Source organism: Zosterops lateralis (genome assembly GCF_965231275.1).
Source record: "Zosterops lateralis genome assembly, chromosome: 11".
Classification (NCBI taxonomy): domain Eukaryota; kingdom Metazoa; phylum Chordata; class Aves; order Passeriformes; family Zosteropidae; genus Zosterops; species Zosterops lateralis.
Genome location: NC_139771.1, coordinates 16,480,821 through 16,494,175, shown reverse-complemented (window position 1 = coordinate 16,494,175; position 13,355 = coordinate 16,480,821). Strand labels below are relative to the sequence as shown.

The 13,355-nt window shown below is 42.4% G+C and overlaps 1 protein-coding gene across 1 annotated transcript; it reads right to left on the bottom strand.

Moving 5' to 3' along the window:
* Positions 1-3,222: 3,222 nt before the first annotated feature.
* KBTBD8 (kelch repeat and BTB domain containing 8) lies at positions 3,223-12,268 on the bottom strand. The gene is made up of 4 exons (XM_083869156.1): positions 12,196-12,268; positions 10,682-10,892; positions 8,949-10,063; positions 3,223-7,027 (listed from the first exon to the last, which is right to left on the bottom strand). Exons 1-4 carry the CDS (start codon positions 12,209-12,211, stop codon positions 6,564-6,566), a joined length of 1,806 nt encoding a protein of 601 aa, XP_083725282.1. The 5' UTR covers positions 12,212-12,268; the 3' UTR covers positions 3,223-6,563.
* Between the last annotated feature and the right edge of the window lie 1,087 nt (positions 12,269-13,355).

Below are 13,355 nucleotides of genomic sequence, written 5' to 3'. Positions count from 1 at the left end.
CAATGGCTCCTTCTTCTTAACACTTCCTCTCCATGTACTAGCTTTGATATAAAATGTGGTATAACTTTTACTTAAGAAAAGTAAAATGTAAATGTGCAGAGTAAAGACAATTTCAGCACTTAATTTATTGGCTGTTGGAGAAGGCTAATTTGATATTCACCAAATATTCCTGGCCCTGAACTTTTCAGAATCTATAAAGAAATCTGTTATTGAAGGAATATGAACTGAATCAAACTGGAAGGGTTTAAGGTAATTCAGAATTTATCTGCAAATCTTTTTCTTCAACTGATATGTCACATACCATCTTGACTTCAAAATAATCTAACAAAATTTAGAACTGAGTTTATAGATAATAAAAAATTAGATATGTATCATTAAATAAAAGGATCAAAAGCTGGCACGATGTGAGACAGTCCACAGTTCTTACACTTGGATTGGACATTGCCACTGTTGTGTGACAGTGAGGGCTGCAAAGCAGAGGTCACATGCAGATCTGAGACATGGGAACACAGAGGGCATTCCTTAAAATAGACATATTTGATACCATTTCGGTTGATGTTTTACAGGTAGGTTATCATTGCTAGCACTCAGTGACACTTAAAAGGTCTAAACACGCACACACTGTGCGTAAATTGTGGAGCTGATCTGTTAAAAAACAGCAGCTTGAGGTTATTTGGGCACAAGCTCCAGTCCTGCTACCCTGGCGTGGCTTTGGGACCAGGCTATGCCCTGGCTCACAGCCACAGAAAGAGGAGAAAGCTGTGACCCACTTTTATGAATTACACAGAGATCCTTCCATGCTGGGAAGGTCTCCCCTTCACCCAGGTACTACAGAGTAAGTGTAGCACATCATGCTTTACACCTTTCTCTTTTGTTCATCTTCAGGCAGATTTGAGGCTTCTTCAAACCTTATGACATACAGGAATTCACCTAATCCTTCAAAAATAGTCAAACCCAGCCAAATGTTCTCCAAGTGGGGATTTTTAGCACTTTTTCCATGAGGAAATACAATATTCAGAGTTTTGTACATGTGCTCGATCATTCTTACTGTCTGCTCACCACCCTCCCAACTCCTCAGGTGGTGGCTGCTTTAAATTGCATTTTGTAGAGAGTCAAAGTTTTCAAAGATGTAGAGTCTGGATTTGTGTCCTACTGGTTGGCTAAAACCAAAGAGACCCCACCAGCACCTTCTGAAAGGGAAAGCTGATAAATGCCTTTGTTGTACTTCAGAAATTCCTCCTGGAGAGATGGTAGAAATCAGTTGGTTTTGCTGCTCCTACTTGTTAAGTAACTTGATCACATAATATTTGTAAAAGCTAATAAATATCTGCCTCTTACAGTGGATGTTTGCATCATTATTTGTGTAAAACACTAAAATTAGCAGTAAGGCTTGGGGACCTTGTGAGATAAAGAAATGGGGGAGGTTCCAGCTTTGTTGGTCTCACTCTTCCATTTTTGAGAGGCCCAGAGGGGAGAACATGTGCAAAGAGATAAGGAGAAAGCAACAGCTGGATGGTTATTTCCCCACCTATTGGCTGCACACCAGTGCCAAGCTGTGAGATACTCCTCTGCATGCAGCTTTGGAGCACAAACACCGTGGATAAGTTCATTTAAGTAATGCTACTTTGTTTTAGGGGGTGTGCAGGGGTTTGTGTGTTCCTATCCTTCATCAGATGGTTCCAAAATAACACAATGCATTTCCAAAAGGAAAAACTTGCCCAGCAAATAATTCTACTCCCATCCTGCAGACTGAAACAATCTCTCAAGGGTTCAGCTACTTCTCTCTTCAAAAAAATACTTTGGAATTTACTTTAGTGTCCAAAGAAGGAAAATCTTTACTGACACTTAAAAGAGTATAATCATTTGCAAACCTGTGGCTCTCCAGCTCACTCAGCTGCTCACCCTCCTTGCACCTGAGCAGGTCAACCTGACCCTGCAAAGTGATCTCACCCTCTTCTGTTAAAGCACTGGCATTGTAACACAATGCAGCATTCAAAGGATTTCACAAGAGCTCCACAGGAACTTAGGGCACTGGGGGACAATCCATGTATCTGTTCTTTGCCACGACAGCAGCAGAGAAAATAGGGAATCAAAGAGCATGGTTGAAACATTCCTGTCCCTCTCTTGTTCTGATCCTGCTTCCATTTCCTGTGTATTTCCTGCTTATGCAGGAACTGAATTCCTTTTTACTCACACACATCTTCCCCCTTTTACCCAATTTCTTTTTCATCAGATTGCATCATTTTAGACCCCAAAGGAAGTGATCCTTTAGTATCAACCAGCTCTCTTGGACCCCAGCTCCCTCCAGGGCCTGTTCCTATGGGATTGTTCCAAGATCTCTGAGGAGCTGCCTGGAGAAAGCCTCACCCTCCCGTGCTCAGGGGGCCTGTAGCCAACACCCACAGCAGGTCACCCTTACCAGACTGCCCCACAAGCAGACCCCCAAGTCCAGACCCACTCACCATCCACCCCAAGACAGACTTTGATACATTCCAAATGTTGCCACCAGCTCCACGGTGCCTTCCTGGTCTGTCTTTCCCAAACAGTGCAGCCCTCCACACCAGGATCCCAGTCACAGGAGCCGCCCCAGCACAGCTCTGCAGCCACAGCGAGCTCAGAGCCCTGGGACTGTGCACAGACACTGCCTGCAGACCCTGACAGCCCCAGCACTGCCCAAACAAGACAATTCCATGGTGTCTTCCTAGGCTGCCATGACTTGGCATCTCCACTGCTCACCAGAGGCTCTGGAAGGGAACAAAGGTTCTCTAATAACCAGTATCACGTACAAGCAGTTCTGATAAGCGCCATCACTGCAGCAAATTCCACAAATAATGTTGGAGCTCTGCTTTAAAAGCCAGGGGCCTCTAGTTCTCAGCTCCGCAGCAAAGGGGCTGGGAAATTCAGTGTAAAGGGGGTTGGGGTTTTTCAATACACAGTGTCCTCAGGCTGGAAAGTCCCACTTGACATTCCTGCTGGGATGCCAGCTGCAGACAAAGGCAAGGAGAAGGGGAAGGGAAAGACCATGCCACCTGTGTGTAAACAAATGAGAAGTTTCACCTGAACAGCCACGAGAAAGGAAACAAAAGAACAAAGAACCTTCCACCTTAAAAATAAAAAATGACATCACACACAAGTGAGGCACAAGTGGAGAAATAAAAGAACCGAACAAACATCAAAAATACATCAGATTCATTTTCAGAAATTTACTAAAATGCACACAGATTTGTCACAAAAACAGTTGAACTCCACTGTATTTCAACAATAGGTTTATTTTAAGAAACATAACATGACATTAAGTAAAAATGCAAAATTGTGCAATTATGGCAAAATGTTTAAAAATCCACACATTTGCCCTCATAGGACTACAGTACTTCTTACTAACATACCTGAGCACTGAATGTTGGATGCCACTTCTCAACAGCCTCACGAACAGGGAGCTCTTGGATCTCTTGTAGAACATACACACACTGCATGTCTGGTGCACCAAAACTGCTTGGAGTTATTCTAAATTTCATTGATGGAAGCAAGTGGAAATTACAAAACGTTTCCTTCTAAAGTAACTAATAATTTTGGAAGAGATTTACACTCACCTAAGTTCTTACAACACTAGGAATTCATATTTCATGAAGGGAAATAAACGAATGCAAAAAAAAATTCCAAATGAGCAAAATGTACAGATTACTGTTCAAATATTATCAGTACCTTTGGTGCAATTATTTTTATCTTTTTTTTTTGTGCTGTGCAAGTTTACTTAAGCCTGACTCTAAAGCAAAACTTTACCAGGAATCTGACTTTCAGCATAACGTAGAAGCATTTAAGAATTGGCAAAATGTCACAGCTACAGTACTGTCTCAACAAACTCCTCATGCAAAAGATTTAGTATATTCTACTCCCACAGCAAGTTCCAGGATTTAGCTTTCAAACACATGACAGACTTGGATCACACCCTCGGTTTGAATGGTTAAACAGAATGGAGATCTTCGTACTTTAGTGCAGATAAACAAAATTAACAAACCTACTGCAGAATTAACCACAGCATATTGTACTTCTATACATCACATGACCAGTCAACTGCTAACTCAATTCTAGTTCATAGTTTCAAGTAATATATTGAAATTTGTTCTACTAAATAAATATAGATTGTCAAAAAGCAGCAAGAAATCTTGTAAATATTCAACCAAGCTCAAAAAAAAAGAAAAAAAAAAAGAAAAACAAACAAAGGAACAAGGAAAAAGTTACATAACACTTTGCAAAAAAAAAAATGGTCTCACACACAAATGCAACACTGTTAGGGAGGGTGCTTCAGAAAGCTTGCAGCTAGAGGCCTACAACAGCGCAAAGAGAGCTAGCCAAGGACCAAGGATCATTAGTGAAAAATTAAATTAGTTGTACTTCTCAGAAAACCCCTTACTCTTGGCTATGCACATAGATAAAACTATCCAGAAGAAAACTAAACAAAGAAACAATACACCTAAACACTGGTGGAAAATGCAGTCTTAGCCAGAATTGCCAAATTCAGAAAAAAAAACCAAAACGCAGGTGCTCGCGTTGGAAGAAGAGTTTGGTGAATCTCTGGAAGATGAGGTATGTAAATGCAAAGAGGCATTTTTATTTTGCTTTTCATTTCACAGTTTGTTATTTTTTGCTTTTGCCTCTCAAACATTTTGTGCAAGAATTAATAAATAGAACCAGGCGAGTATTTTCGTGTATTAGGAAGATTCCATTTGGGAACAGGAAGACCACATAGTAAACAAACATTATCCAAATCCTCAGCCATGCCAGGGGGATAAACAATGAGCTAAATATTTGGCTGACTGAAATATCAGCTGTTAAGCCAGATAATGGTAAGCACTTTTAGCCAGTGATGGCCAGTGCCATGTCAAGTTAACTGGTTTACTCAGGTCAACAGGAAAAAACAGGAAAGAGTAAGATAACTGAAAGCTCTGCAAAAAGCAGATCTGTAAGAAACCTGGTAAATTACAGCTGATGCAAGTTTTTAGGAGTCCTATTTTCCCTTTTAAATCCAATTTTCACTACTGAAGTAGAGGCTGAACCTTGAACTTACTCACTTTTTAAAAATAAGTTAAATGTTAAATACATAAAGAAAAGTGTTGCAATATATTCCTTATTCTGCAATATATTCCTTATTCTGTATTTCCTCTAAGATTATTTAAGCCATGGATGCTTATTGTCAATCTTGTTTTAATACACTGGATAATGCTGACAGCTCAGTAGTGCAATTTTTCACATTATAGATCAGAAGAAAATAGAAGATAGCTGGGGGCTTGACTGCAAAGAGAAAAGAAAAATAACTTGCAAAGTTAAACCACACTTTTCCAAATCACCAGAGCACACGCCAACTCTGCACATAGCACTGTACTGTAGTGGAGACAGAATGAACACTCCACACAAAGAGAAAAAATAAAAGAGAATCAGTATCATTAAGGCCATATCCTGTCACAATTCTGTGCAAGAACACCACTGCAGTAAAAATGTTATGTTAGAAAAGACAATCTGATGACAGGACAGGGCCTGAAGACAGACACACACTCCATGGAAAACAACAGGCTGTCTAAAACAGTAGCAGGAGGCTGGCCCAGTTCAGACAAACAAGTATTAAAAATGTACTAGCACCATCAACTTTTGGGTTAAAGCCCTTTACGGGGTGAAAAAAAAAAGGTTTTAATCAGTGTTAAAAAAAAAAAAAAAAAAAAAAGAAGTTTTTACAGCACTACACCTATGTGGCAAAAAACAAGTGTTGGGTTTTTTTTCCCCACTATCATTAAGCTCAATCTCAACAAAAAAATCCACAGACAGGAACTGGTACAACAATATGAACAGGCCTCCATCCGGGGCAAAGGTACTCCACAATCCAATTCTGACTTGAGTGTTTCTCCCAAATTGCAGTGCACAAACAACATCACAGACATCTCAGCAGACTCCAAAAACAGTACAAAAAGAAGAGATCATTATGAATCAAGATCTACCATTCCTCTCTATGTATTTTCAATCTAAATTAAAAAAAAAAAAAAAAAGCAACAAAACTTAGTGATATTGCCTCAAATTTTACCCGTATTAAAAAAAAAGAGAAAAAGAAGAAAAGTCACTTCAACACATCTTGGACATCCTTAACTATTAATGCTAGATTTTCTTTCACTGTAGTGCATAGTTATCCTGGCTCTTCCACTTAATTTGCTTTCACCACAAAAAAAAAAAAAACAAAACCCTTTAGTATGACATGATTAAGTGTTTACCAGAAAAAAAATGCTGATAATTGCACTTTGTAACCTCCTTCTCATTTCCCAGGAAAATATCAGTAAATGTGAAACTGAACGAACAATTCCCTCCCCGGACTGCAACCTTTAAAGAGCACCCATCCCCATATACAAAAAAACCTGTCTGTTTCATCTCACAATAAATACTGACAGATTTTCTTTGTTTTTCTTTTAAGACATGTTTTTTCTCTAGCATCAAATTACCACTGAAATCACTAAGGCCTGTTACTGAGAAATTAAAAAAAAAAAGAAAAAAAAAAAAAAAAAAGAAAAAAAAAAGAGAAGAATTTAAATAACTTTCTGAAGACACTGCGGATACAATTTAGCAACAACACATTCAAAATGCCGGCCTAAATCCCAGAGCCTGTCTGGAGTCTCGTAGACTTTCTGCCACTGGTCAGCGACCTCGTCGTACTGGTAGAGAGAATTCTTCCTGCTGGTTCTGAAAACGTGCTCTTCAACAGTGACTTGAGTAGCTCTGACAAAGAGATGGAGTTTGTTTTTGAGGAGGACAAGTTTTATGTAGGGGTTGATGGACTGGTCACAGGGGAAGTCTTTTTTTCGAGTCCACTTGTTCTGCTCGATGTCGTAGGCCTCGACGGTGAACATGCGCTGATGGTTCCCGCAGGTGCCGGCGATGTAGTAGATGGAGTCGTTGTACACTGTGGCCAGGCCTTGGATTCTAGGCACAGTCATCGGGGTCAGGAATCCCCAGTAATCCTTCTGAGGATCGTAGCAAAGGAAAAACTCCCCTGAAAACAAGAGAGGGAAAATAAAACGTAACTCATGCTTTGTTTCCAGGCCAACAGATCTGTGGCAATTGTGCTCTTGGGTACATTCCTCCACAGACAGAAAGGCTCTCAATTTTCTAGAGCCTGGACCCCAGAACAAACACCCCAGCATCATCAAATGCTTTCCTTTTAGTAAAACAAAAAAAAAAAAAATATTAAAATTTTTGATTTTTTTACAAAAATATTAATGGCATGACTAGAACCTACTTTGAGTTTGTTTCAGCTGTAGCAGAGGGAATTTGAAGCAGAAACACACCTTAACACAGTTTCTAGGTATCCTTTACTACTTCTAAACCATGCTTATTAATTTGGGACAGAATCTTTCAGGATTCCAGTCTTGAAATGTCTGAAATACCTTTATTTCACTCTTTAACATCTTCACAATGTGTCATCTGCAGATGGGGAGTCTCACAATTATTTGCTCAGGTTTAACAGCTTTCAAATCCTCAATTCTGTCATACTACAAACAAATTTTGAAGCAATTGGTATCAGGTGACTGGGTTACACATTTAGGCTGATTTGCTTAAAAAGAGGCCAGGTGAAAACCTGCATGAAGCTACTGATGCACAGTTAGGTTTGTGGTTAGGTTATAAAACACCTCTGGTGCTCCCTGCACAAAGCAGCATCTACAGACTGCAGATAAAGGAAGTTCAGAAGACCAAAAACTCATGCTCTGTACATTTCATGGAAAGAACATGGATAGAGACCACCTTGACTTTTGTAAAGTCCAGTGGGAGAAAGGCCTAACAACTGCCAAATACCAGCATAATTCAAATCATGTATGATTTCACGTGGCTGTCTTAAGAATTTTAACCAAGCTGTTGGGTGACCGAGCACCTCAAGTATAACAAAGAATACAGAAGTGGGACATTAGAATTAGTGAAACAGGGTTTAAGAGATAAAGTCTTACAGATAATACTAATTTTGATTATTCACTTTTGTTCCACAGTGCAATCTCCTGCGACTCACATTTGCATTCCATAGGCATTTTCACACTTCACCAATTCTTGTTGACTGCTTCTGAGTTTTTCATAGAAACATTACTAAAAGCTAACCTCTTTGTACTACAGCACAACTCAGTCAAGGTTTTTGCTAGCCACTCATAACACTACTCTTTACAATTTGCTGGTTAGCACAGGAAGTAGCTTATTTATATGAGCAGTCAGTTCTCACTCAAAGCACTGAAGCACAGCATCAGTGCAGCTAAAATTTGTGAACAAGGTGTGCTCTTATTCTTATTCTATAGGTTATATTAATATCATCCACCTTTTATCAGCTCTAAGAAACATTAAAAGAACAAATATTAAGTTCAGTATTCTTCAGCATTCTTTTCTAACCACCTAAAGCAGACATCTGAGCCAAGGGAAAGAGATTTAGAGAACTTTTTTGCATAACAGAACTATTTAAAGCCACAACCAACAAGAGTCAAACATGATACAAAAACAATGGAAATGAAGACTTAGAAGTCCTCAATCGACTTTTACAAGTCACCAAGAATAAAGACATCAGGAATTTTCTCAGCTATAGCCAAGTAAAATGAAAAGTGGTTTTTCACAAGATAGCACCTCTTCTTCAGTGTTGGTGCATTTCACCCAGGTAAAGGTTTAATAAAGAATTTTCAGATTTAAGTTTAATACTGTCTGTTGACTCAGAATACCACCAAAAATGCCATCTGTGCAATAACTCTGTGCTACAACTTAGTGACACATTCTCAGGGCATGAGAATTCAAACAGCAACCTTCCTCTTCCTAGTTCCCTCACACACACACCCCCCCTCCCATGCCCAAAGGGTTTTTCCAAATTGCTTAAGAAAACACAAACACTCAGAATGAACAATCCCCACTTCCAATAAAACACCACAGAGGCAGCCAAACCACCTTACCCTGTAAAACATAGATGTTATCCTTATACTCCACAGCACTGTGGAACTCCATTGCCACCGGCATGGGGCACACAGCTGTCCAGCAGTTCTCCCGGCTGTCATAGCACTCCACAGACTTGAGGGAATTCCTCCCATCTCCTTCATAAACTCTGCCCCCGATGGCATACAGCTTCCCACAGCAGTGAACCAGCTTGCAGCCTATCCTGGCCCGCAGCAAAGGAGCCTTGGGAATCCACCTGTTGCCGGAGTGATCGTACATCCAAAAGTCACTCTCGGCTCGGTGGTCGATGGAGACCTCGCTGCTGCTGGGCCGGTACCCGCCTGCAATGTAAATGTCGTTGTCAGGAGACACCAGAATTCCCACCTCCCTCAAGTCGTTTGGTGGCTTGCATAGTTTGAACACTCTCCCTGTGACCGAATCTAAACAAGGCACTGTTTGCTTCTTTCCTGAGTGTTTGTGGGCAGCATCAAAGCATATGATCATTTCGGAAGCGGTCATTCCAAGCCGTTGTGTGTAGCCATTGGCACTGGGTTGTCCCTTTTGTACACAGCTTTTGGCCATCGCCTGTGCAAACACGGGAGGGATTCTCTCTAAAAATGTCTCGTCCAACAGAGGCATACGGATGCATTTGGCAAATATTTCTGGAAGGTGCACTTCTCTCTTGTTTTGTTCGTGCTCAAACCACCTTACAATGCTCTCATAAACGTGTTCTTCTTTATCTACATTTAAATCATCGCTGTTGAGGATACTTATCAGTTGGTCTTTCCTCAACTGAAGAAACTCTTGCTCTTTGGTGACACTCAGAAACTTCTTGCGAATGTAGTCTTGTGACCTATCCTTGAGTTCCTGATGACCGTAGTGATCAGCAAAGATGAACACCCCGATGGAGTTCTGCGGGTCCAAATGACTGATCATGTATTTAGCACACTGGTCTTGTATGGAAGGGATCTGGAAGATACTGGCTGCAGTGAACAAAGCTTGAACGTTGGCCTCTGTCAGCACTACTCTGGAGGTATATGCATAGTTCAACACTAAATGCATGGACTCTGCTTCCACACCAACGATCCGAACTTCCTTCTGGGTGCTCTCGGTAAGGCCGCTCGTGAACATCGATCTGCACACAAAAACACCCACTGGTTTGTCTGCAATTAACTACAGCCATGGAATTAAATACATTGCACAGACAGTCCCAGGGCGTCTGCCCCTCCAGCAGCACACACTTTTATCACAGGTGTTACATTTTCCTGTTGGGGTACCCAAATTCAAGACCATTTCTAGACTTACTGAAACAAAAGTGGAACTTCTTTATAAATTATCTCACTAATCCCATGTTAAAATTCACTGAGTTTACAAGCAAAGCTCTCAACATATCCAACTCTTTGTATCCAACTTTCAACAAGTTATTTCATATTCTAGCGTACTAAAATATGTAACTTAGAAAGAAAACAAGTAGTTTCAGTTTGCTCTTACTGTATGTCTGATACCTTCAGTACCAGAAGCAGTTTTGCTTGGTTTAAAATTGTGTGACATTTTTCTCCAATGAAACTTTCCTTCGAGAAACAGACACTGATAATTCATTGACCTTAAGAGAACAATAATCTTTACTTGCTAGGTGCCCTGTATTATCTACAAATACACAAAACTTATTTTCATTAAAATAAAATTTTAAAAATCATACCTACACCAACATTCTATCTGCTTTGACCACCCCTAGAACAATGGAAAGTTGTACCTGAAATAAGGACTGATTGCAGCAAGAACATTCCTATGACAGGAGAATGTTTTCCCATGATCCACTTCCACCACAATATCTGTCAGCTGCCCCTCATCATACATGGTCTTCAGCTGTTGGAGGATACTACAGGCATGGAAGGGGTCCATTCCACTGATGACTGGGTTTGAGGGAGGAACTCCGTTCAGTGTTTGTGAAAACTGACTTGGTTCTACAAAGCAAAATTGAAACTTTAAGGGAAAGCAACCAACAATAACAAAAAACCTCCAGAGAAATCCATACACGTGCCAAAAACCCACACACAATTAGCACAAATTGATATTTCCTCAGCATCACCATCTATAACACCAAGCCAAACATTGTCAAGGGTAAAATATAAAGATACCTCAATTTTTTTTTCCTCTTCACAATGTACATGTCAGCTACCATTCAACTATAAAGTTTATACCCCTATAAACTATAAAGTTTATACCCATTAAGGAAAACAATACAAATACTTCAGACAACTGGGGAAGGGGAAAGCCGGTCAAGAAACACAACACTCATTGACCTTTAAAATACAAAGAGACGCAGAGGAATAAAGTAAGTCTCCAACCCACCCTGCCATTACACAGGTCTGTATGTAAATATTTAACTCCACAATGAAACAGGAACTGGCTCCTGCCTCACACGAGTCATGGTTGGAGCAAAAGAGCTCAATGGCTGGAGCTCATGAAGAAACAGCCCTACAATAAGTCCGCTCGAAACAAACTTAAACTCACATAAATTTGTAGATACAGTTACATGTTTTCTCTACAAATAAAGCTGAATTATAATTTGAAATTTCTCAGGTGTGAAGGAGTTCATGTATCACCGTGGAAACATATTTAGTCGAGCATATGCTGCTAAATAACATGTGATAAGCCTAATGAAGTAAATCCCAAAGTGAAAATTGAGCAATAGCTCAAGCACAAAAGTCCGTTTCGTAATAGCACGAAAATTTTTACGCAACAACAACAACAACAAAGGAGAGCTCGAAAGAAAAACATTGGGTGGCAAGAGCTGCAAATCAGGTGCAAAGCTGCTGACTACAACAGAGCGCTTCCAACGAAATTCGGGCAACACAAAGGGGCAAAGAGGAGAGAGAGCACACCCATTCTCACAGAAGCCTTTCATCAATCCCACTCCTCTCTCCCGGCTGCGCCCCCCTCACACAGCAGGGGGGGTCCCTCATGGGACAGCCTCCTTCCCCCCTAACACAGCACACTGCCCCGCACACCCTCTGTCCTACACAGCCCCCGCTCGGGCGCCCTCTTCCCTCAGCCATCACCTCCCACACCGAAGCACCGCTGCCCTTCCCGGGGACCCCTCCCAGCCCGGGCACCCCGAGCCCCTCACACGGTGCTCCCCCCCAGCACAGGCCCGAACCCCCTCATCGCCATCCCCGCCAGACACCCCTCAACACACAGGCCCCGATACCCTTCACCAGGACCCGCCCTCTCGCACCGGGCGCTCCCCCGTGGCCCCGCACCGACCTCCCAGCGCTGCCATCCTGGGCCCCGCTCGGGCAGCGGCTCCGGGGGCGGCCCGGCAGGAAATGTCACCGCGCCGCTTCCCCCGCTCAGCGCCGGCCGCGCACCCCGCAGCATCAACAGCGCCGATTGGCTACCGCCCCCGCCGCCTGCCGGGATATGTAGTGCGGGCCGGCCGCCTCCGGCGCGCGGGGCCTGCCGGGAGTTGTAGTCCCTCCTGAGCGGGATGCGTGGGAGTTGTAGTTCTCGGGGGGAGGCGGGCCCTGCCGGTCGCGTAGCAACGAGGCGGCGGCGCCTCCGGGCGAGCCGCCATTTTGGGCCCTCGGGCTGGGCCTTGTGGGCAGTGGCAGCGCCTTGTCCCGTTCCTTCCTCACCAGAGGCTCCTGGCAGAAACGGCCTCTCTAGAGGAGTCAACTGCCTTCCACCCCCAATCCCTGCAGTTCTGTCCAGGCTGAGCTATGGCTCCTGAGGCAAACCCTGGCGTAGGGGAGCGGAGGTGTCTCTGCCCACGGAGCTGCCGCCACCGGCACTGCCGGAATCCGGCGGAAAGGGGCACGGAAATGCCCGCCAGCCTCCTGGTGCTGCAGGGATGTGCTGAGGGCCAGGGAAGGGTCAGGATGTGAGACCTGTAGCTGTGCAAGGTTGAACTGACCTTTAATAGAAACCAATAACCGGCTATTGGGTCAGAAACCTTGTTACACCAGGAATATTCTTAATTTTTCCAGGGTTGATAACCCCAGATCAGCCCTAGCTGTCCCAGAGAGCTGCTGAATGAACTTGTGACTGCAGCACACAAGTGACCGTTTTGTTGCCCCATGACCCTTAATATCACAAAGCACATCTTAATATCACAAAGCACATTTCCCTCTCCATCCCAGAGGTCGAGTGGATGATATTCAGCAGGTTCTCCACTTTTCTGCAGCAATTAGCCAGTGGTCTCATTCTTGGGAACTCTGTCATTATCAAGCGTTTGCTGTCGAAGAGGTTTTTTCTTTGTGAAATGCAATTAATAAAGAATTATAAAATGCAAGCATTGCCAAATTGTGTATATTTCTCCTGGTTTTATGCAAAATGGATATAACACAGCATCACAACTTTTATCTGGGAAGCTTTGTTCAGAGAAAAAAAAAGCAAACAAAACCAATTTGTATAATATTTATAAA

Excerpts from the sequence above, each read along its gene's own strand:
- KBTBD8 (XM_083869156.1), bottom strand. Across the intron at positions 10,064-10,681 it reads GCAATCAGTCCTTATTTCAG|ATCGATGTTCACGAGCGGCC; the intron begins GTACAACTTTCC and ends TTTTGTGTGCAG. Across the intron at positions 7,028-8,948 it reads TAACATCTATGTTTTACAGG|GGGAGTTTTTCCTTTGCTAC; the intron begins GTAAGGTGGTTT and ends TCTTGTTTTCAG.